We start from the raw sequence: 25,103 nt of genomic DNA on the forward strand, positions 1-25,103 counted from the left end.
GCCGCCACGTTGCACCTCCATCTTTAAAATACATATAGCTAAAGAGGGACATACCTCCGCCTTTCGCGCTTTTACACTTAGTGGCACAGTGACGAATGCCAGGGAGGGGGAGAAGATTACACGCGACTGCCGCAAGATTTGAAAGCCTGTTCAAAATGGAGGATCGACCTATTCTCTAGGACGTGTAACGGAGTCGGAAAGGAAGGACAACACAACAGGCAAAGCAGCAAGACCAAAGTTAATATTGGAGTGGCTTTTCCAAGATGGAAAGAGGAGCAAGGATTTTAAAAGGGATTTTGCCTGCTTTCTTCTCAACAAGGTAATTCTGCCTATTTGTGTAAATTCAAGGGTTTTATAGTTGCTTGGCTAACTATAGCATGGTTGTGCATAACATCGTGATTTCCCTGGCAGATAACTCACGTCATGCAGTTGTAACACAAGCTATGTTTCCAGCCACACGTTTTTATCCGAATTAAGTGATATTGAATGAAAAATGCCTTATGGAAACAGTAAAATTCGATTGAATTTCATGAATATCGACTCAAAGGAAATACGTTCGGTCTCATCGGATTTTATCTTGATATACGGCTTATGCGATATACGCTGATGAAAACTTTATTTGTCGAGTAAATAATGAATTGCGATTAAGTTTTAGGTCATTTTATGGTTGCAACCTGCCACAAAACGAAGAAGAAGAAGTGTTAGTTCATTTCCGCCCAGTATTTCCGCTCTGTTTGCACACATGGTGGGTGTCAACAAAGACAGATGTAAGTGGACGAACGAGGAGACGAGAGACTTTTTGACTTTAATTTACGAGCAAAATATAACGCTGTCGTTCCCACACCACAGGCCGCCTCCGTTGTCGTTGGGCATTTATGTGCATCTGCATCCTCATAGCAATGTGTTGATAGCGTTGTTGTTTTCTTATTATATTATATATCATATTATATTTACTTATGCTTGATATGTCGCTATCAGCTGGCACAAAAGCACTATTACAACTTGTGCAATAACGATCATTTGTTGGTAGATGGCGCGATCCATTTTGTCTAGCAAAACTTAGTTCGCAAATGTTTGCTTGAATGTTGTGCGATTCAGTGCGATAATGAATGGAAACAACTTAAAATGTCTCAAATCAATTCGATATACCAATTTAATCGCAAAACAGCATGTAACGTCAGGTTTTTATTCGCTTTAAAGCCGTTGGATGGAAACACACTTTCACCAGCTTTATTCGCATGAGTTTTTTTACCGAACTTCATATAATTCAATTGACAAGTGGATGGAAACTTAGCTACAGACAGCTAGAACAGCTGCATGTAAACGATGGAGATACTAAGAGCTAATTTCGGGTAGGAGTTAGAACGCACTCGGAATGGGGGGTGGGGCTAGAAAGTAATATTCAGTTGGTTGTGAGATACAATTTCACCGCTAGATGGGAGAAATTCTTACACAATGTAGCTTTAAAGCAACACTGCAGAACTTTTGATACCATTGCAATGTGGTGGCCCTACAGTTTCAGAGTGTAATTCATTTATACACCGCTGTTGTAAATATGGACAGCTGTACAAGTGCATTAATTATGATTACATTACTAATGATCAAAAACTAGCAAGCAACTTTGCTAACACAACTTAAAAATAAGCAAGTGCAACAATACAAGACATAGCAAGCCAGCTAATATGACTTACTAGTCCAACAGCAAGATGCCCAGCTTGCCGTCTGTCTTGCAGCCTTTTATTTCACAAAGCTTTCGCCAATGACTAAAACCCAATCCGAGTTGTCCAAAGGCAGCTCTTTCACTCTCTCCTTTTCTCTAGCTTTCTTGTGTCCTCTTTGGCTAGCTTAGCCCCTGTCTGAAGCGGCAGCAGTTCCGTTGCCTGTTCTGGCACGACAGCGCCACCCCCGCCCCCCCCCCCAAAAAAAGTCACTTTAACTGAGAGCTATTGGCTATGATGTAATTAGTAACATAACTAAAGGGACATTTCAACAGTGTGCTAAGAACTAAGTCACCAAACACATCCTATCAATTCTTAATATGGATGCGTGTCAGCTCTTTCAGAGACAGCAGATCAGGAAGGCCAAGATTGCGTGTCACCCTCCTATCTGAAAGTCGTTGCTGACCAGCTGGCCCCGTTGTCACACAGATTTTAAACAGATCACTGGAGCTGCGTTATGTAAAATCCCCTGTAATGTGCAACATGTTTGGCTGTAATTGCCAGCAGAGGGCAGCATTGTCCAAGGTTTATCACAAAGGTCCCTCATGCACATTCAAGGTTCATTGTCGTTGTACAACACAGGGTTGCAAAATGCTGTTGTAATCAATTTAACCTACACAAGAAAAAACACTAACAAAATAATATAAAACAAACTCCACTGCATTTTTTAAAATTTGCATCCAGCGGAATATTTACAGCAACAACACTGGTGTATTCTCTAGGCAGATGATAAGGCCTGCATCTTAACAATAAAAATTGGACATCAGTGAAACAAGGTCCATCAACTTTGACTATGTTGGAGCACCAATCATCAAAATAAATTATTTTGACAATGTGGATGAAGTCAATATAATCTCCAAAACAACAGACTCCCTGAACGCCTTTTACCCGACTCACGTTCCACTCTCAACACAGCTGTCTTCAGACAGACGTCACCTTGTGAGATCGATAATGTTGTCAGACACTTTTGGTAAGAATCTGAGCCTATCAGTGGTAAAAACAATCACTTTTAGTGGACAATGATCAAGGATGCACAATTGCCCTATTAGGTCACATCAGTCTGTTAGACACAAATGCATGGGGAAATGGGGTCCAGGTTGAAACAAACTCAAATTACCCTTTAAGCGTGTTACTGGGGTCTGATCTGTCCTTTATCCTCCTCATGAAAAGTAAAAGATAATGGCACTCCTGCCAAAGTGAGCAACCCAATGTAGGCATTGCAAGTGGGTCCCATCTGTGGGTCCTACTGTTTATATAGATGGGCGCCGCATCTCCACTTCCTCCCACTGTACAGATGTAACGATGTAAAGCCAAAATATCCTGGATACTGACGGTGCCATCTTGTAATTTTGGGGCCAAAGTCTGCGCAGTAGTGATCGAGCGGTGGAGCCACGGTATCAAAGTCAAAAGTGGGAACACAGCATTGGTCGCCATGCATCATTAAAGTATAATTGTATCATTATTTTTTAAAACCTTTCCAGACTGATATAATTTGAACATGGCTTGACTGAGTCCCTGGTGGGGTTTTGGTTAATAAGAACTGAGGGGACCTGTGACTAAAGGTGATACTAAATTGTGTTAGCTCCAGCCTGCTGTGACTAAGCATTAGAGCTGTCAATATTCCTTCCAAATTTAATTTTTTTTTTTTAATATTCAAATAATATTTGAATATTTAATGCTCAAATGCAGCCTATTAATATGTACTACACTACTCAGGTTTACACATTGTCAATGCCACTATAAGCATGTGTTTGTTGTTACAAGTTCTGTCCACTAGAGGGATTCCCGGCATTAGCCTGAAGGGGACCTACGTCATGGTGCATTTCCGACATGCCGCTCTGTTTACATTAATTTTCCACCACGAGCACACAGCGACAAACACCAATCAACAGAGAACTGTTATGGGGGCAGCTGTTCTCTCCCATCCTGTGTATGTCTCTCCCTGTTGTGTCTGTGTGTCTGTTTGTGTAGTGTTGCTGGCTCTGCCTGGAGGTAGGTCAAGTGGCGTTGCCGGTTGATCTACCTACCTGCACAGCTGCTGTCGATTCCACTAACCACCTCTTCAGTATTTATACCCGGGTGAAGCTCGTCTTTGGCGCCAGATTGTTGCACCTACCAATGTGGTAACTTGGCTCCCAGTGAAAATGTTGTTCGTTCTCGTTTTTCCTGATCTTGTATTTCCTTGTGCTTTGTTTAACTGCCTGCCTCTCTGTTCAGGCCTACACCTCAAGACCTGCTGCCGTTGCTTGCTGTTCTGCCAGCTCTTCACCGCTCAGACCTCACAACCTCCCTGCTCGGATTCCAGAGAGAGAGTTTGAACGCACCACTGCCTGCGATCCAGTTCGGAGTCCTCTGCCCTCTGCTTTCTGTCCTTGTCTGCTATAAGTACTAAACGCTCATTAAAACGGTTGAAATCATTACTCTGTGTGGTTTTCTCTGAGTTTTGGGCAGAGCCCCGGCCTTAACAAGAACTCTGTAATGAAACATTATCTAACAAGCGTATGAAGCGGTTGTAAAGGCTAACAGTTAGCACAATGACAATATGTTAGAAAGCACAGCCGAAACAATTTGTCATAAACTAGCTAGCTAAGTAACAATAGTGTTAGCTAAGATGCTAAGAGCATTGATAACTAAGCCAAACGGTGCTGTCACTACTATTTTAGTGATTTATAAGCAACCTGTTATATATGAAATATATGAAGTGGAAGCTAACTCTGACATCTGTAGGGCAGCTAACATTAACTTTAGCGGTCTCCATAAAGCTCCCAGCTAAGCTCCTATATCTCGTGACGCAGTTAGGAAACAAGAACGAGCTAGCTAATGATAACATAAGCATTTTGGCTCGGTGAATGTCGATTTTAAAGTCATGTTAAAACTATTTCCCATCCTTCTTCTGATCTTAGCTCTGTGATGTTGTACTTACGTTACTCTGTGATCTTAAGACCTCACAGTGCCTTGTGTTTCTCACTCCCGCTAAATTATTGTTCATCAGACATGAAATGACAAAAGCATTAAGTTTTCACATGCAGGTAGGCCCAGGCAAGAAGAGGGAGATTAGCTAACGTTTAAACAAACAAAATTAATTCATAAAAAAAATCACATTCAATTAGTATAGATTTTTTTACTATTCGAATTATATTCTACTTTCGGAATTCGTTCCAACATCCCTACTAAGCATTCAACTAACCTGGATAAAAGATGGAATGGCACTGCAGGTCCCGACACATCCTGTTATAAAAATGTGACAAAAGTGTGTTTGTAATTATGGTCAGACAATTACACGGTCTTACAGATACTCAGCTCCACCCTCGCACTTACTGGAAAGTAGAGTGAGCACAGCCAAGCACAGGCCACCCAACAACATAGCTGGGCTGTAACAGCAAACAAAGAGCATACCGGTTTAGAAAGCAGTTATGAAAATTATATTGTTTTCATCAGAATAATGGGAAACTAAATAGCAACTCATCCATTGAGACACCCACTCTCACGGGCCTCTAGAGGTCCCTTCCCCCCTCTACAGCATTCTTCATTATTCTATATAACAATTGTGTCAATTACAGATATTAAATGGCACGTTACTTCCTTGTGCTAGCATGCAAGGAAGTGCCTGAAGGATAACACTTCATGCATGAAACATTATGCATAGTTTCCAAACCGGTTCTTGCTCACTTCTAGCACCAGCCAAAGGTTAAAGTGTTCCTCCACATCACAGAAGTGCTTTTTATTTCACACCATTCAGGATGCCGATGTGCCGCCTGCTGTGCAGCTTCTTCTTGGCCCTTATAATACTGAGCAGTATACCGGCTAGTGTGGTTGGATGTGATTATGCTCAGTCCATTTGCGGTGCTGAAGCTCCTGGTGATGTTGTGATTGGTATAATGTTGCCATGTCATCGTAAAGTGTTTCTTCAAGAACGGATTAGACCTGAAAGCTTCCAGTGCTCTGAGTGAGTATAAGAACAGACATACTCTATTGGCTACATTAGATGGTATTCATATGTGTCAGGAAGAATACCTTTTAGTTTTAGTATGTTGATTGTAGTGTAGTGTGCAAGAAAAAATGATATCCCTTCGAATTTCTTTTTTCTGACCTTTTTTCCTCCAACATTTGCTGTTCTTATTTATTAAAGGACAATTCCAGCGCAAATCGAACCTAGGGGTTAATAACAGATGTGTACCCACTCGATCGCTCTCTGGGACATGTTTTCATGCTAATCAAATGTGTTTGTATCTTGAAACAAGCTAGCGCGGACAGCTGATTAGCTTACAACGCTAGTATTCGGGGCACAGGGAAAGTAAAAACAAATCTATCTAATCTAATCTAATCTAATCTATTTATACCACTAAAAAGGCTCAAAATATCACCACACTTCAACGGTAGCATAATGAGGGTCCCTAAATGTTAACCGAAGCATTGAGAACATTGTAAGTTTACAGCAGTGGAACTTCTCGCTGAAATATACGTACAGGTCGTCCTGGACTACGTAGAAGCGGAGGACCGGCGCAGCAGCGAGACAAAGCTGTGTTCCTGCCCGGGGGAAGAGACAATGCCGCCGGAGGTCAGATTGCAGGTCGAAGGCGGCACATATATCATTTAACACATTCTCACCTGTGAAATGTTATCCCTTGCTTTTTTTTTCCCCCTCATTTCTTTTGTTCGAACATCCATAAGCAGCACAACAGTCTGGCATCTTTAGTGCTGATGATCCTGCGCCACTGAACTCTATCGATCTGCGCTCGATTGCTCTTCCTTCATCCTCCAACTACCCAGATGTCTGTCACAGTAACTTGAAACTGAATTTGGTGAACTGAATCTGAATTGTGAGAACTGAATGTGAAGATATATAGAGAGTTACATTTTCAGTGAGGATCAAATTTGATTGGACTTCAATTCCAAAAGAATAAATTCAATTTCAAATTATACTATTCAGATTCAGTTTTTCAAAGCAATGATTCAAATTAAACAATACAATTTCAAATGATGTGATTCAAATTCAGTTTTCCAATGCAATTATTCAAGTTTAGCAATTCAAATTCAAATATAAATGATTCAAATTCAGTTTCTGGTGTCACATATTTCAGCCCATAGATTTGTCAATGGTTCATAAGATCATTTAGAAAGTCCTACTCTGAAGTTGTAGAAATAGGAAGAACTAAAACTGGGTACTCTCAAACAGAAAAATACTTTGCACATCTACAACATGAGACAGGTGCGTCAGAGAGGGACGAGTTGGTCAAAAGTTGCAAAGAAACTGCTGCACGTTCATTTATTTATATAACATACAGTTACCAATTTACCAGCCATGTTCTCCTGAAGGAAAATCAGTTTTTTATTTTTATTTTAAATGAATGATTCGCAGAGATACGTTTGTATTACATTGTTTGCGTCCTGCAATAAAATAGGCATATGTTCTATATCACTTAGTGTTGTGTATTCCTTTTTCTGTTTAGAAAATAACAGACTTTTGTGAGTGAGGTACTGCTGGCCTTTCAGTCTCATTTGTAAATGCTTTGCGAGACAAAGTTAGGCCTCACTTTAGATGAAGTTGAACAAATACATTAATTAACAACTCGTAACTATGAATTGCAGTATTAAGTGTTTCTAAAACATCTGTTAACACACTTACTAACAATAGTGTATGTCTAAAGCATTATGTAGAAATGTAGAAATAAATATACATCTAGTTTGTTAATCATTTACTTACACTTTCTAAATGATCTTATGAACCATTGACAACTACTAAATAACTTGATATAATACTTCAATATTGATATAACACTTAATAAAATGGTGAATCATTCATAAAGTATGAAAATACAATCAAACACATTATAGATGAGCTTATTCATCAAGAATAAAACCTGTATAACTGTGTTTATGAATTACAAACGTAATGTGTATTAATGTAGAAACAATGCCTTATAAATGATGAATTCATTATTTAATATTGTTTAACTAATGCTTACATTATTCGGTAGTCTGGGAGCATATTTCGGTTCTCAGTTTTTATTATTTATTTTAACTAAGGAATGAAACAAAGATTAGTCAATCAGAAGTAATTCCACAATAAATTAACACTGTACATCTTAAATTATTGATCATGTGCCTTCAACAGAGGCCTTTTTCACAAAGTAGACTTAATGAATAAGGACCACTTTGCTGAGTAGAATCCACAACAGGTCCTTTCCCTTCTGTCCATGTTGCAGATTTCAGAGGGTTTGACTTAGCAAAGTTATCCAGCTAACAGAATGCTTTGTTTAAGGGTTGGTTTACATAATTATAACCTAATATTTTCTCTCTTCAACAGTGGTAGCTCTCCAGTCAGTTTTTGCTTTACATACGTAAAAGGGCTTAAGTTAGCATCCTTTCACCCATCATCAACTTTGAGTCGCAACCCCCCAGAATATAGAAGTTGGTGTTCGTAATTTATATGTATATATACACACACACACACACGATCTAATGAGACATACATAAAATAATTAGGCAAAACACATAGGCTGTTCATCTACTTTATCACATTACATCTGACCACCTCATGTTTTATGTTCTAAGAAGCCAATTATCCACCTTTAAACATGACTGAGCCTCTGACATGGAAGATTACTGTGAGAGGTGGTGACTTTCACAAGCACGTTTAAGGCTTAAGCATGGAATGACTACAAAATAAAAACCTCAGACAAAACATTTCATTAAAACTTGTGACAAATACTGTATGTCAAAATCTAAGCTTTGTCTAGCTGCTTTGTCTAGGAAGTGATTAGTAAACTCTGAATACCAAATTCAGATTTATATGTATATTTTTTTTTAAATTACGCATGGAAATGTACTTAAAAAAATTTTGCATCGAGATGCATCGATAATCGGTTTAGAATCTAATTGTTGGCCTCTGAATCGGAATCGTGAGGTGCCAAGAGATTTCCACCCCTAGTTTCTACATGCCTCCCCCTGCTGATTTTGAGGGATTCTTTTGTGAATGCTCCGATTATGTCAGGACCGGTGACCAGAACTCAGACGCAGACCAGAGGTAGTTGCAATAAAAGGTGATTTTATTGAACAGAAAAGGCAGAATGTGGTCCAGAAGGTAGGTGGTAGGATGAGCAAGAGAGGGGGAATGGGGTCCGGGCTCCAGAAGTCTGGGTCTAGCGGTGCAGGTAGGTTGGTCAGGTTTCCGGCACAGGGCGAGGTGGTTGGCTGAGGTGAGACAGGACAAAGACAGGTTAGCAAAAGGTAATTCTCGAAAGTGCCGGTTACGAGGTTGGCTGGTGTGTCATCATACTGGTTGATTAAACAATCCGGCAGAGACTGGAAGGTTGGCCTGGCTTATATGGGGAGTTGATAGATGATCAGGAACAGGAGTGCTGAGTGGTGTGATGAGCCTCAGGTGTGACAGTGGAAGCTCCCATGACCACGCCCACCTGTGACTTCTAGAGCATGAGGGAGAGGCAAAACACAGAGGGAGGCCAAACCAAAACACACCAAGCACACCAAAAGGAAAAAACACAAAATGTACATTCACACACACACACACACACACACTATAAGGGAAGGCCAGGGTCACGGTCAGCGGACCGTGACAGATTAATACATGTTAACAAATAATGCTTTGCTTTAATGACAGTTTAGTTTTAGTTTTAGCACCTAGTCTTGTCCAATGTGCTTCAGACTCTGAGGACTTGCTGTGATGCGTTTGTGACTTTTTCTCTCCTCCTGACCCCGCCATCAGACCACTTTCCATGTTCCAGGACCTCCTGATTTACAAATGAAGCTCTGAATATACCACATGGAATATACCAAACTCACACTGTAATGTAAAAAACATTCCCCAGTCTAGAATATGTTATTTCATTTTCTTTTCTCCCCAACTATCTGGAGACCCCCAGACATTTTCTTGCAACCCCCTTTGGGGTCCCTACCCCCAGGTTGAGAACCACTGTTTTAATCAATCAAGCTTGCGAGAGACAAATCATATTTTGATCCCGTTTGAATTGAGCCATGAATTATACCTGATTTAACTAAATTTAAAATATAATTTGCAAGTCAAGAAAGTCTCTGTTTGTCATAAAACTGTTTAAGTATCATACTGAAGTGAGGAATCTTTCTAACATTTTCACAAAGTCGCATGGGTGAGATCTCGCTAAAGCTACGATGCCTGTGTGTTTAGTACCAGGATGTAACGTTACTCAAACGAGCAACAGATCTTGCTTGTTCTTTTGCTTCCCAGTTGATGAATATAGACACTGGATAAAACATATCAGGTAAGATACCGATACCGAACATAGCTAAGCTAGCTAGCTAGCGAGCAAGCCGAGAATCAAGCAAGGTAATTCATGGCTCAATTCAAATGGGATAAAAAAAAAGTTCACTGCTCCATGTTCACTACCATACATATTTTTTCTGAAATAAGGTTCTATGGGGTCCACCAGAAGGGGAGGAACTTCACCTCTATAATCTGGGAACTACTGAGGACTGTTGGCAATGGCTCCACACATATTTCCCCATACCTGCTGTTGCTGTTAGATCAGGAAGACGACGAAAGCTGAATGGGAAACTTTGTATATTTATATAATATATATAATTTTATATATAATATAAATATAATATATTGTTAAATAGGTGCACAATATGACCAGGGATGTTATCTAAAAGAGTTAAAAAGGCATTTTTGATTACATAGACTTTAAAGTACAATCTACCTCACTGTAATCTTTTTCCGGTTATATGCAACTTAGGCATTTTGTAAGGGAAGACATCCCCCACTTTGAGTCCTTATGTGAGAGACACACTCTTTTGGATTTGTTCTCTCTTTCGTCGGAGAGTAGGAAGCTTATCACCAAATTTGTGAATTACTTCTCCAAATAATCTGTCTGTCAACTGGGAAAAGGTAAATCATTGCTGTGTTTCCTGATAAAATGTGGGGAACTGCACTTTCCAGTATTCATAGTTCAATTTTACAGTGATTCACCAGTGTCATTATTGTAAGGTCGTGTTACTCAAAATTTTACCCCTCTGTATTGCCAATGTGTGACAAATGAAAATCAAATGAAAATGACCTAGGCCTACTTGTATCCCTCCCCAGTGTGTGTGTGCGTGTGTGTGTGTGTGTGTGTGTGTGTGTGTGTGTGTGTGTGTGTGTGTGCGCACGTGTCAGCACATGCGTGTGTCAGCACGTATGTATGTTTAAGACTTCCTCTATGAAGTGAAACACCTTTATCCAAAATGTCTGTAAAGATTTACATGTGTACCAAAACTGTAAAAAGTTTGCCTTTTTGCCACAGTTCCTCAAGCAAAGATTATTTATTGTTTTTCAACACTCTCCACTTTCAGTTTTGACCTGGTGTCGTTTATGCGCTCCTTGGCTATAATCCACGAAATTGATGAGATAAATGCAGCTGGCTTCCTCCCAGGAGTGCATCTTGGATATCTGATGTGTGACACGTGCTCCTTTGCAAGCAAGGCGTTGGGGGATGTGGAGTACATGCTCAACGGCAACAGGACTTTAAATGTGAAGTGCAACTACACCGACTTCAGGCCCAAAGTCAAGATTATTTTAGGAGCTTCAAACTCTGATGTGTCCATCGCTTTGGCTGGCCTGCTAAATGTGTACATGGTCCCTCTAGTAAGTCACAAATACTGTCTGATCAGAAAATACTTTGTGCTAACATAGGTTTAGCACATCCTGAAACATCTTGAGACTGCATTGGTATGATTTGCATATGTACAGTAATTCCTGGTAAGACCTCAAAGAAGCATACTTATAATTATAAGTTTGTAATATTTGTAGCAGTCTAGTACTTATTGTACTTACTATAGTACTCTAATACTTACCAAATATTGAAATATTACTAATCCTATTAAGATTTAAAGATGTACTACTAACTTTTGTAGTTTAAATTCAAACCAGTGTGCTGGCTGGATACCTTGGGATTTGAGGTGACTTTTGGGTCCACTAACAAGTGTAATTTACTGATTTAAATCATGCTTTCACTTTATATTTAAGTTTATTTTTTGTGTATTAAAAAGTATTTTTGTATGATTGTATCTCATCAGCTGAGCAGCACATCATCTGCAGCCAAGCTGAGTGATAAGTTGCGCTTCCCATCTTTCATGCGCACTATTCCCAGTGACAAGCATCAGACCAAAGCAGTGGCCAAAATGATGAAGCACTATGACTGGAATTGGGTCGGGGTTGTGTATGGGGATGATGAATACGGGAAAGCAGCTTTCCAGAGCTTCCTCATGGATGCTGAGGCAAATAATGTGTGCTTGGCCTTCCAGGAGGTTTTGCCTCATTACCTTGATAATTTACAGACCATACAACGTATTGAGGAAGTCGCCACGCAGATCCGCTCCTCTAATGCCCAGGTGGTACTGCTAATCCTTAAATCAGATGTGGTGGAGAGCATTTTTAAGGAAATGATCAGGACCAACACATCAAGGATTTGGATTGCCAGTGATGCCTGGTCCAGGAGCATTTCCATTGCCCAAATGGATAGCATCAACAAGGTTGGGGACATCTTGGGCTTCACGTTTCTTTCAGGCAAGAGTGATTCATTTGAAAAATATCTCAAGAATCTGACAGCAACCCCAGGAGGATACAACTACTTCATTGAAGAATACAAGAGCCTGAGATTTAACTGCACCTCAGAATGTGACTCCAAAACGCCTCCATCCTATTGTTCCATACCTGGTCTCATGAAAATTCAATTTGGCAATGCATGCAATTTCACGGATCCCCAAGAGCAAAATGATGAGTATCTTGTAAATGCTCTGGATTCAAGTCAAGCCTTCCTTCACAAAGTAGCTGTGCAGGCTGTAGCAAATGCCCTCAAAAACCTACTGAAGTGCAACAGTTCATTATGCTTGGGAGAAATAAACTTCCCACCATGGAAGGTGAGAATGTATATAATCTTCAGATGAGAACATATTCAAATTTGAAAGTGTAGCTTCCTTATAATTTAAGAATTACGATGTATTGTGTGTTTATATCCCTTAGAATTCATATTAATAACAGTTACAGTGACTAATCTCTGCAAAATGACGATTTAAATTGGCATACCACCCTTTGCTTTGCAGCTTCTTGAAGAACTGAAGAAAGTTAAATTCGAGTATGACAACCAGAGTTTCTTTTTTGATGCAAATGGTGATTTTGAAAATCTTTATGAGCTGATCATGTGGAAAACGGATGGGGAATATAGAAAATTTCAACGGATTGGGAAGTACGATGTAACTTATGGAAACGTTGAAGTCAAGACAGACATCATCTGGCTTTCAACAGCCAATACCACGGTAAGACAACATCATACTCACAGCATTAACTCATATTGATATGATTTCTGCAACAGTCAGTGTAGTCACTGTCTATGTGTCCTTATAGGCAATACAGTACCACAGTCAAGAGAAAAGGTCATGTGGTCACCAAAGGCTTTTAGGGCATCAAACTTCAAACTGCTCGTCAGATCATTAACCAACTCTAAAAAACACCTTCCAGATGTTGGAATCTGAAACTTTCTGAAACAGACAATCCTACAGTTACGCCCACTTTACGCAGCAATTTCTCACATTGTTGTGGAGGTGGGAAACCAAAACTTGAACATCCCTCGGAAGTTGATTTTATATTCTCTGGTACTACTTCCGTCACGTTTAAATGTGAACAACTGAGTGCAAACACCTTAATGCCTTTAAGAGGAGACTGCAGAAGTTGGCAATGTTAGACCCATTTGTATGATTAATTGCCTTGGGCCTACAAAAACATGTGCAAAGGAGAGAGTTATTGAAGAGAGATCAGGGAGGCAGCAGGATGTAGCCTGGCTATGATATAGTCATCGGGAGTACCGGGAGATTTACCGGTGAGCCGGTCTATTTGTGTGGGCTGAATGGGCCGCACTCTGGTGGAATTATTTTTTTTGATCGGCCCATAGAGAGAAGAGAGATCACATGATTGGCCCATTTGTGTGTCTATCATGTGAACGCTGGCCATTCATATCCTTGGTCTTTGACTGACCAGCCCACAGAGAGGAGAGAGATCCCATGATTGGCCCACTGGTTTGTCCTCATCTGAACATTGGCCAATCACATCCTACTATGGCCCACTTCCATCCGAGCGTAGAGAGATAGCACATTTAAGTCCCGCCCCCACCGACAACGAAATAACTCCGCAAAGTTAAAAACTTGAGATTTAAGCATGTCAAACGATTATTTTAGCACCCTTTGGCTACCAGAGAGGACAAGTTAGCAGTTTGTAAGCTAATGTTAGTTATGTATTAGCAAGCTAAGGCATTTGCAAACATAGTAATAGTTTTCTGATTCATCAACATTCCACAATAACACACGTTGCAGACTGTGTACAAAATGCAGCTTTAGCTTAACTTACAGACTTGTCATTTGTTTACAATACAAGACACCCAGGCTCCACCCTCAACCTTTAGCCATCTTTCCATCAGGAGCCAGGCAGCCTTTTTTACTTTTTGAGTGAGTACATTATCATACTTTTCTTACCATTCAGCTAAGTGACAGTATTAGGGGCTGGTATGCAGGGTCCAAAATTAACTTTTTGTCCACCAGCCAAATACTAGTGAATGTGAAAATTTTACTTATTTTAGGCTTGTGATACAAGCCCAAAATTAGATATTTTACCAGCATTTGGCTGATAAATAGTGTTAATGTCGAACCCTGATCAGGGTTCGACATTAGCACTATTTATCATGTGTTGAAGGGGAGTGCAAAGACTGTTAGTGTCCGGCTGAGTGTGGTGGGCTGGTCTAGTTCTCAAAAGTCCAGGGCTGATTTTTTACCCCCAGTCCAGCCCTGTATTAGGAGTGTGGCCATTCGGATACAGTTTGGACTTTAGATGTGATGGTATGACACATTGCAGGGCCTATTTTGCTTGATGTATTCTGAACCTTTAAGAAATCATCTGGGGCCTTGTTTATAAATGTGGCATTCGCACAAAAGAAGATGTACGCCGCTCTCTACGCAAGAATTGGGATTTATAAGAAGCAAACTTGACTGGAACTGAAATTTATATTGGCATGTTATGAAATTTATTCTCATAAACAATACGGAAAACAGGACAAATAATGTTTACACTGATGCTGTTTTCGATGCCTCTGTCTGGTGGAGCACATTGTGTTTTATATGGTCATCATATACATTGTTTTTTTACGGCGTTTGCTGGCAAACGAGGACGAGTGGCCTCAGAGCCAGTTCAGACCTCCTCAAGCTGTCCTGTTGGATCGTTTCAGAGATGACCACTCAGAGAAACCGTGCTGTGCCAGTCCCACTTCAAGAGGGGTCAGCTCCAGCATCCCATGGCAAAAACACTTTCCCGATGTAGCGCTGTGCACTTTTTTTTGTATAAACTTTAATGAGGTACCATTTCTTTTTAATATAATACGATCTGACCTTCTGAGGCTGTGGCATTAGCTGGGTCTGCAACATGCTGTCAATCTACAGCTTTTTTGGCATTAGTATTGCCTCCAAAATTAGTTTTCCTCTTTTCCACCTCTTCAACTAGAACTACAACTGCACATTGAGAGAAATTCCTTTGTTTTGTTTTCCTCTCTCCTCATGATTTCTGTATGAATGAATATTCATCCGCAACGTTTCACTGACTATTTATAGGCAACTATGGGCGTGACACGAAGTCGCCAAAGCTGCGCCACATTAAGAGTCAATTGTGATTTATGAAGGGAATCCGGCGGGTTTATAAATCAAAATATTTCTGTGCGAATGGACTGTTTCATCTGTATGCCATTTTTTACGCAAATCGGCCACATAGTTTTATAAATGTTGCCCCTAGTGACCAGGAACATCTTTACTGGAAGCAAAATGGGAATCCGACCTTATATTAGGCTGGACCAAAGAATTTGTCATTTGATAAAATGACAAGTATTTATTAATTTTAACAACTACATCTCACATTTTGTGAGAATGCCTATGGGACACAGGGAAGCTGTAGCTGTTAAATGCTAACATAGTCTCTATTTTACAGTAGTAGATACTCATATCTCTCACCATTACCATACACCCCAGTTTTTTTCAGCTTTTTAGAAAGACCAAGTTTAGTGGAACAAAGACTATCCCAAACATGTACAGACAATCTCTCTACAGACTGATTAGTAATGGTTACTTGCGTTCTCTTTTGCTCTCTCAGATCCCTCAGTCTAGATGCTCAGAGCGCTGTGCCCCTGGCTCAGTAAAAAAGATCTTCAACACATCCTGCTGTTACAACTGCATCCCATGTGTGGAGGGGACCTATTCAGATGAACCGGGTAAGCGTGATTGAAATACTGATTTTAATTTCAAGTTTTACTTCAAACTGTCCAGAAAGAAATGCAAACAAATGTTATGCTATTTTATATTAATTTAAGATTATTATCATCTATAATTTATTATCTTCTATGAGTATAACGTCTTCCTAAATTGCATATCATGTGTGTTAGGATTTTATTTCATATTCATTGGTCTGTCCCTGCCTTGCTGCTTCAGACTGCGTTCTCTCTGTAGCCTGAATGCGTGAGAGTGGGGCTAGCCTCTCTCTCACAATGCAATATGCATTGTACGTGGGAAATTATTATTACACATGCTCAGAGTGTTAGTGTGTTTAATGTAGACAGAGGCGTAGCACAACATTCTGGGCCCTGTCGAAAGGCATTTTCTATGGGCCCCTCCCCGCATCCACAGCTATTCATTCTAGCATATTTTTGGGCCCTCCTCACATGAGGCCCTGGGTGCTCAGTCCCCTTTTTCCCCCCCAGTCGCCCCTGAATGTAGATCACACAAATATGATGCCCAGTGGGGTTGACAGCCCGTAGCCCCACAACAGCGGCCTTTCATATTTCAGACTTGATTGGCTATCCGTCTGGCGGGTCGCCAACACTTGTCGGCAAGAATAGGAGAGATTGTCTTATCGTTGCTAGCTAACTTAAAAAAAATTAATGAAGTGTTGAACTCTTAACTTGAAGGAGAAACTGGAACTAATATGCCTTGGTGCTCACCAGCCACTGAATATTGAAATTGCTAGTAAAAGTAACCGGGGTTTAATGTGGAGTGGTTAGCATACAAAATAAGTCAAGTTTGCCCTGAGGGAAAACTGCTTTGTCGCCATTCTCTTCATGTGAGCCCTTGGCCTTGGTGAGTGAAAGCATATTTTATTATCCTGCCTTTGTGGTGCTAGTCCATGCATTGGTCATGTTGTGTTGGATCGATTGATAGTACGTTAGATGGTGACGAGTGTGTCCATGCTCGTACATCAAGGTTGTTGTCATACAATGGATCTGTATGGATCTGTAACCCTAAAAAGTTGTCTGTGCGCTTCTTTATGGCCTTCATGGTGTTGAGCTCATAGCGTTACTGTTTGCGTATTGCCCTGTAGGCGCATTTTGTTCTGGTTGTGTCACCTTAAATATTTCACGTGTTTGAGAGAGAGAGAAAGGGGAATGCAACTACACAAGGTACGCTCCTCACACACGCACACACAAACACACACACGCTCTCTCTCTCTCTCTCTCTCTCTCTCTCTCTCTCTCGCTCTCTCTCTCTCTCGCTCTCTCTCTCTCTCTCTCTCTCTCTCGCTCTCTCTCTCTCACTCTGTCTCTCTCCCCCTTTAAGTGTTTTGTGGAGCCATGTTGTTGACATGTTAACAGAGTGAGATACAGGGTATTGCAGTTTTGGTATGTAGCTTATCTTTTGAAATGGTTGGGGCCCCACCAAAAAAAAGTTTACATTTACAGAATCGTGGGTTTGGTGTATCGTTACAGCCCTAGTAGAGGTTTATTTCTCGACGCAGGTTCGAGTCTGACCTGTGATGGTTTCCTGCATCACGTCTTCCCCTTTCATGTCTGAGTTGTCCTATCATTAAAGGCGGATTAAATTACTATTAGTATTAGTCGTTTTGGTGCCTTATCCCCTTTTGTCGGGTAAATTCAGCTGTAAAGACGTAACTGTAAAGACGGCTAAACGTGAGGGGGAGGGCGGTGGAATTCGGCATTGAGGAGAACCGGTAGCTCGATGGTGTTTTTTGCCTCCAACGGCGCCTTCCAGGCAGCTAACCCTAACCTTAACCCTAAACATAACCATTGCCGCGCTGCCTGGGAGGAGACGTTGGGGGCAAAAAACACCAAAGACCGAACCGGTAACTGTTCTGACTCAGGTGCGGGCCTGGGTCTGTTTCCCGACGGTTCAGTAAATTGCTGTTAGCGTCCTTAGCACCGGAGTTAAGTGCTGACTGGGTTTGGATTGCTGGCTAACTGCTAGCTGGCTGGGGACTGACTGTGGATGTGTCCCTGGTGCTGTTGTCAGCTCTCATCCCGTCTGAAGCCTTGCAGCGCCGGGAGAGTGAGGCAGACAGACAGGGGTGTGCTAGCTGGCTAAAGCATTAGCATTAGCTACTTGTCAACCAGCACCTTTAAGGACCCTGTGCACGTGACGTCACGCTCTACTCGTGCAAATTATGAACGCCATGACGGACGGCGGAAGATCTATGCTGTAGACGGACAGCAAGTCAAACGCGTCCATGTTCATTTTCGCTCATATAATAAAATGGTTATTTCTTGTTGTATGGTAGGCTTCTATAGGCTTTGTGTTGTCTGGTTTGAGTCATTGTGTTAACAAGGGGAACACACTTCTAAGGTTCCTTCGATATTTAATGTATCACAAACTGGCACATATTAAATCTCTCATAACGTAGAGCTAGCTAACTATTACCCATGTAATGTTAGTGTGTTAGCCTGCCTAAACAGCTTCTATTTAGTTAGGTTAGTTTAGTTTAATTATCTTAAAGTGATAACAACAACAGATCACACCGACAGGTTTATTTCTCGATGCAGGTTCGAGTCTGACCTGTGACGGTTTCCTGCATTACGTCTTCCCTTTCATGTCTTAGTTGTCTATCATTAATCTATCATTAAAGGCGGAAATGCCCATAAAAAAGAATCTTAAAAAAAAAAAGCCACTGAAACCAATGTACGACACCGGAGCCCTTACAGGTGTCATTTGGGCTTTTAAGATAATTACAGAGGGATTTTATTTCCATCTCTGTGAACTTCAGATTCCAGATTTGGTGGCCTGCTGTAGACCTAAATAAACCAGAATGGGCTTATTTTGCCTAATCTGTACATCACTATTTTCTCTAACAGATCTTCAAAACTGCAAAACCTGTCCCAATGGAACCTGGTCTCTCAAGAATTGGAGTGAGTGCAAGCCAAGAACAGAGTCTTACATGAAATGGAGTGATCCTCACCCAATCGTCATGATGGCTGCAGCAGCCTTTGGTATCTTGCTCTTGTTGGTTATCTTCATTATCTTTTTAGTGTACAGAGAATCCCCACCTATGAAAAGAGCTGAGGTGAGATTGTCCTGTGTGATGATGGCTGGTCTATCAGTGAGCTTTGCAAGTGTCATATGCTTCATGGGCAAGCCCAGTGTACATTTCTGCTGTGCCCGCCAGGTAATGTATGCTATGGGCTTCACCCTGTGTGTGTCCTGCATCCTAGTCAAGGCCTATCGTACTTTCCTGGCTTTCCTTCCCTTTGGTCAGCTGACAAGTCGGCAACTACACAAACTTTACCATCCACCTGCAATTGTCATCGTCATAACTACTCTCCAGGGGATCATCTGTCTTCTCTGGCTGATCTTTGATTCTCCCGATATTGATGACACACCTCCATCTCCACAAAGCATGACAATACTAATCCACTGTGATGAAGGTAACACATATATAGGTTTTGGCATTATGTTGAGCTACATAGCTCTGTTATCATTGATTTGCTTCCTCTTGGCCATCAAAGGCAGGAAGGTTCCACAGGAGGTCAGTGAAACAGGCTACATAATCTTTAGCATGCTAATGTACTTGTTTGTGTGGGTGTGTTTCATCCCAGTCTATATCACCAACAATGAACATGGCACTCCTGTGCAGGCTTCAGCCATTCTAGTGTCCAGCTATGGCATCATCTTCTGCCATTTCTTACCCAAGTGTTATGAAGCACTTTGGGGGTCAAAGGCAGACACAATGGAGAAGATTTTAAGAAAATGGCATGTCATCCCCAGTCCAAATCTTGATTCTGTGACAGAGATAGATATAGATATCCCTGGAAAGAATACACACTCACAAAAGAGTGACAGATTTTCCATATCAAGTACATTCCCTATATTGAGGAGCTCAGGGACACCAATCAAGATCAGCCATACTGATTCAGTGCTGGACATAATGGATATGTCCAATGCAAAGATTCATGTCTATCTTAGGCTAAGAACAACAAATAGGAAACGCAGTATATCCTTCTGAAAAGGGTTCCAGTGAAATTGTATTGCACTGATATTCAGTTATACTCTCTCTTCTATTCTATTATTCTATTATATATAATTATTATTATAATTAATTATTATTATTATTAAGTTGTTTTTCAACCTTTTCTTGTCACTAAACAACAGTTTTAATGTCTTCCAGTCAGGTTTTTTGACCACACCACATCACTGAGACTGCCGTTGTTAAGGTCTTCAATGACACCACTGAAATACAGACAGTGGCAAAATGTTAGTCTTCGTATTACATGATCTCAGTGCTGCATTTGACCCTAAAATAATAATAGACCTATTGGAAAACTGGGTTGGACTTTTTGGTACATCACTAAACTGGTTTAAATCCTACTTGAAGAACAGAGACTACTTTGTGTCTACAGGTAATTACACATCTGAGGAGACAAAAATGACATGCAGAGTTCCCCAAGGCTCCATTCATAGGCCTCTTCTGTTTGACATTTACATGCTTCCACTAGCTCGGATGATGGAAAACAACAAAATAAGACACATATTTACATAACCATATCACTAGGAGACTATGGTCCAATGCAAACACTGAGTTTGTGCATTGAACAGATTAACAATTGGATTTGCCAGAATTAAAGACAAAACTGAGGTAGTTGTTTTTTTAAAACAAAGAAGAATGATGAAAAGTGGGCGCTCAGCTTCAATCTGTAATGGGCAATGTTTAAGAAAAACTGACTAAGCCAGAAATCTTGGTGTTGTCATTGACTAAATTGCAATAGCCACATTAAGACAATTACAAAGTCAGCCTACTACCATCCTTAGACTACATCAATGGTTAAGAACTTATGTCTCAGCAGGATTTGGAAAAACCTGTCCATGCCTTTATATTCAGTAGATTACTATAACAGGTACTCCCTAAAAAATCCATTAGACAGCTGCAGCTGATTAAAAACGCTGCTTGAGTCCTCACTAAGAACAAAAAAGTGGATCACATCACTCCAGTTCTGAGGTCTTCACACTGGCTTCCTGTCTCTCAAAGAATTGATTTTAAAACACTACTGTTGGTTTATAAAGCACCGAATGGTTTAGGCCCAAAATACATTCCTGACCTGCTGCTACATCATGAGCCATCCAGATCTCTCAGGTCATCTGGGTCAGCTCTGCTTTCTGTCACCAGAGTCAGAACTAAACATGGAGTCGCAGCTTTAAGGTTTTTTGCATCATGTATCTGGAACAAACCCCCAGAAAACTGCAGGTCTGCTGCAACTCTCAGTTCTTTTAAATCAAGGCTAAAGACTTTTCTTTTTGATGCTGCCTTTGTTTTAAATCAAGTAAGTGTTTATTTGTTACACTGCACTGCAGCTTGTATTGTATTTATTGTATTTTATACCTGTCTTATTCTATTTGAGCTGTTTTTATATTGTCTTTAATGAATGTTTTTAATGTTTTGTTTACTCTTTGTTTTATGTAAAGCACTTTGAATTGCGTTGTTGCTGAGATGTGCTATATACAAAGTAAATATAGCTGCCTTGAACTAGCTTGCCTTGCCTTTCCATTTTCCCTCTCTTTTGTAAGATAATTGTGCTGTAAATACATGTAAAGTTAAAATATGTGTTCTGCTGAAAGCTGTTATATTCTTCTATGCCAAATATAACTATTTTGTACTGTATATCACTGCAAGTGATATTAAAGTAAAATAAGTGCACCATTTGTCCTTAATCAAAAGTCAATCAAAGTCTTTAGCTTAACAGCTACTGTAGCTAAACTGGATAACTTGCTACATAACATGACCTTCTTTGTGTCAAGCTGATGTGAATTTACACATAATGTATAAACTGTACGATCTTTGTGGATGGGCCGCATCACATAAATAAAAAAATAAAATGAAAAAACATGATAAAAGCCTAAGTGGGTGTTCAAACCAATAACAGACTTCTGTTAAAGGTCCCATGGCATGAACATTTCACTTTATGAGGTTTTTTAATGTTAATATGCATCCCCCCCAGCCTGCCTATGGTCCCCCAGTGGCTAAAAATGGTGATAGGTGGAAACCGAGCCCTGGGTATCCTGCTCTGCCTTTGAGAAAATGAAAGCTCAGATGGGCCAATCTGGAATCTTGCTCCTTATGAGGTCATTTACCTCCCCTTTCTCTGCTTTGCCCGCCCAGAGAATTTGGCCTACCCATGAGAGAGAGACATCATGGCTTTCAAACGAGCAAAGTGGCAGTTGGTCAAGGCCACACCCCCACTCTCCACCTTGCCCCCCCTCTCTCCTCCTCAATAGCTACAGACACAGAAATGGCACATCCTAAGGAAAGCTGATTGTGGGACTGGCTCTAGTGGCTGTAATTCTGCACCAAGGCTGAATTTTGGGAAATAGACTTCAGATATAGTATTAGGGGACCACTAAGGCCTATATAAAAGAGACTTCAGATACAGTATTAGGGGACCACTAAGGTCTATATAAAAGAGACTTCAGATACAGTATTAGGGGACCACTAAGGTCTATATAAAAGAGACTTCAGATACAGTATTAGGGGACCACTAAGGCCTATATAAAAGAGACTTCAGATACAGTATTAGGGGACCACTAAGGTCTATATAAAGAGACTTCAGATACAGTATTAGGGGACCACTAAGGTCTATATAAAAGAGACTTCAGATACAGTATTAGGGGACCACTAAGGTCTATATAAAAGAGACTTCAGATACAGTATTAGGGGACCACTAAGGTCTATATAAAAGAGACTTCAGATACAGTATTAGGGGACCACTAAGGTCTATATAAAAGAGACTTCAGATACAGTATTAGGGGACCACTAAGGCCTATACAAAAGAGACTTCAGATACAGTATTAGGGGACCACTAAGGTCTATATAAAAACATCCAAAGAGCACCATGTCATGGGACCTTTAAAAACAATGTGCCTTGATGTTGGTATTGCTTTAGGGTACTTGTTGTGTCTTGGTTGCAGTGCTGCTTTGCCAATGTGTGAAGAAGAGACTCTGTTGACACTGATCTCAATTATAAAAAGGTTTATTACAATCAAAGATTCATCAATTTTACAAACTCCTGCAGAGAGCTTGGAGAACGACCAAACCAATTTCTTCCAATACGTCGTTCTGAAGTTCTGCTAGAGCCCTAAGGGATCGTCCACGATACGAAACGGCACCTCTGATTAATATTTAGATAATTTGATAACGGTTTAATTCAGTCACTTACCGATTTTTCCAGCTAAAAGCTAAGGAGTTAGCCATCACGGGGGTGTCTTTGGTGTCTTTGTAGCCTTTACAGAAGGTTTTCTATCCAGCCTGGAAGTTGTGCCTCTTTTCAGAGTTGTTCAGCAATAAATCCTAACGCTTATATCCAAGTTTTATCCACTTGATGTCCATAATTTATCAATTTTCCGTCATTTTTGCCGCTAGCTCGATGCTAGCTGCCATTTTGAATATCCCATGATGCTTTGCGAGATTGTGTTGACGTCTTTCAACCAATGGGAAGGCAGGTCCGTCATACAAAGAGTTTATGGAGTGGAAAGATAGATCACTCTAGCGAATCCGAGCGAGAACAAAGGCTATAGAGTGGCAAGATAGGTCACTCCAGTCTATTACCAAAGAATTTCTAATAAGGGAAGAAGTTCCACTCTCTCGTTACTTCCGGCTTCTGAACTGGTTGCAGTTCCACCAGAGTTCCATATAGGTGGCACTCACAGGCCAGTGCAGAATGAATGGGACTCTATGGAGCTATACCCCTCAAAATCCACTTTTCTCAGGATATCATTTTTTGTCTAGTAATTTGAATGTTGCATTCGAAAGGGGAGGCTAAGAAAATACACACTGCTGGGTGTTAGATTTTTTTAAAGTGGCTTTTTTGTTCTAAAAAGCCTTTTAAAATGTCAATGACGTCATACACATATACGGCCAGAGATACTGCTTTACGGCAAGCTCTGAGTCGCTTCCTTTGTTCTCTGGAAGCATCGACAACACAGCTGACAGGTTAGCCTCTCCCCGTTAATACACGTGCTAGAAAGAGGTTTGCTAATGTTTTAAAGACCACGCCAAAATATTCACTCTGACATTCTGGTTCTGTTTCGGATGCCGTCAAGCGGGCTCTCCGATCGTAATCAGTCCTTCACTGACCAATCAGCATTCATTAGTAGAATGCTAGCGTGTTATGGGCAACAACGACTCAACCTGTAAGAAATCGAAAGGACACAAGTATATAGACCTATATTCTGTGCATTGTATAACCTAAAGTGGGGGTGTGAGTATATGCTTGGAGTAGGGAACTGACCATTTAAGGCCTTTAGACATGGTATAGCTCCTACAAAATATCTTCTGTCTTAGAGGGCCCCTTCTAATGTTAACAGTTTCCAAATGTTTCAGCAACAGTAGGGTAAAGTTCATAGGAATCCCTTCTATAACATACCTTAAGTCAAAGTTGTAAACCTTCAGACACCAGATACTGAAATATGATCCAGGAAGTCTTGTTGGAGTAGGCGATTAATGCATTTAAAAGCTCAACAGTACAACAGTTCTGTTTACATCAGTGTTTCTCACCTAAACAAAGCATCCACTAGATTAGTGGAATAGTCTGAAACTATTAGCAGGACTATTTATAACATCACGCAAACAAATGTTGGTATACTTCTTTAAAAATGAAAGGAAACTTTCAGGGAGAATAAAACTACTCTGGGCTGAGTTTTCCTAGTACCCTTACAAAAAGTCTTAGGATGCTGCAAATGCTGGTATAATATGAAAATGGTTGGTGGACTTAACACACGAGACAAGAGTCGAAAGCCAACTGTTGTCTAATAGTGATATGCGGACCCTCGACCTGCGATTCCAGGTCAAAAAGTGACAAAGCTGCATTCCGAGTTATTAACAACTTCAGGAAACATTGCCTGCAATAGTCCACCTTCCACCTTTTCCTTCCCGCTCTCTGTCACTCTATGGCTCTCAAACATGGCCACCCACCCACACACACACGCAAAAACTCCAGAATTTATTAATGAGGAAGAAAGAGTAGATGTACTTCGAGCACCTTTTCAGAATCTTTTGTAATATTTTATGTGGGGAAACCATAGTAAACAAAATATTATTCATAGCAGAGTATTTTT

The 25,103-nt window shown here is 40.5% G+C and overlaps 1 protein-coding gene and 1 long non-coding RNA gene across 2 annotated transcripts; one reads left to right on the top strand and one right to left on the bottom strand.

Moving 5' to 3' along the window:
- Positions 1 to 5,399: 5,399 nt before the first annotated feature.
- olfcb1 (olfactory receptor C family, b1) lies at positions 5,400 to 21,695 on the top strand. The gene is made up of 6 exons (XM_078274380.1): positions 5,400 to 5,664; positions 11,046 to 11,337; positions 11,769 to 12,611; positions 12,795 to 13,007; positions 15,874 to 15,991; positions 18,857 to 21,695. The coding sequence occupies exons 1-6, from the start codon at positions 5,459 to 5,461 to the stop codon at positions 20,002 to 20,004; spliced, it is 2,820 nt and encodes a 939-aa protein (XP_078130506.1). The 5' UTR covers positions 5,400 to 5,458; the 3' UTR covers positions 20,005 to 21,695.
- LOC144533179 (uncharacterized) lies at positions 8,750 to 23,484 on the bottom strand. Its single transcript, XR_013503406.1, has 2 exons — positions 23,207 to 23,484; positions 8,750 to 8,912 (listed from the first exon to the last, which is right to left on the bottom strand). It is a non-coding gene; the product is annotated as an uncharacterized LOC144533179 (long non-coding RNA).
- Positions 23,485 to 25,103: the final 1,619 nt, after the last annotated feature.

Source organism: Sander vitreus, chromosome 18 (assembly GCF_031162955.1).
Source record: "Sander vitreus isolate 19-12246 chromosome 18, sanVit1, whole genome shotgun sequence".
NCBI lineage: Eukaryota > Metazoa > Chordata > Actinopteri > Perciformes > Percidae > Sander > Sander vitreus.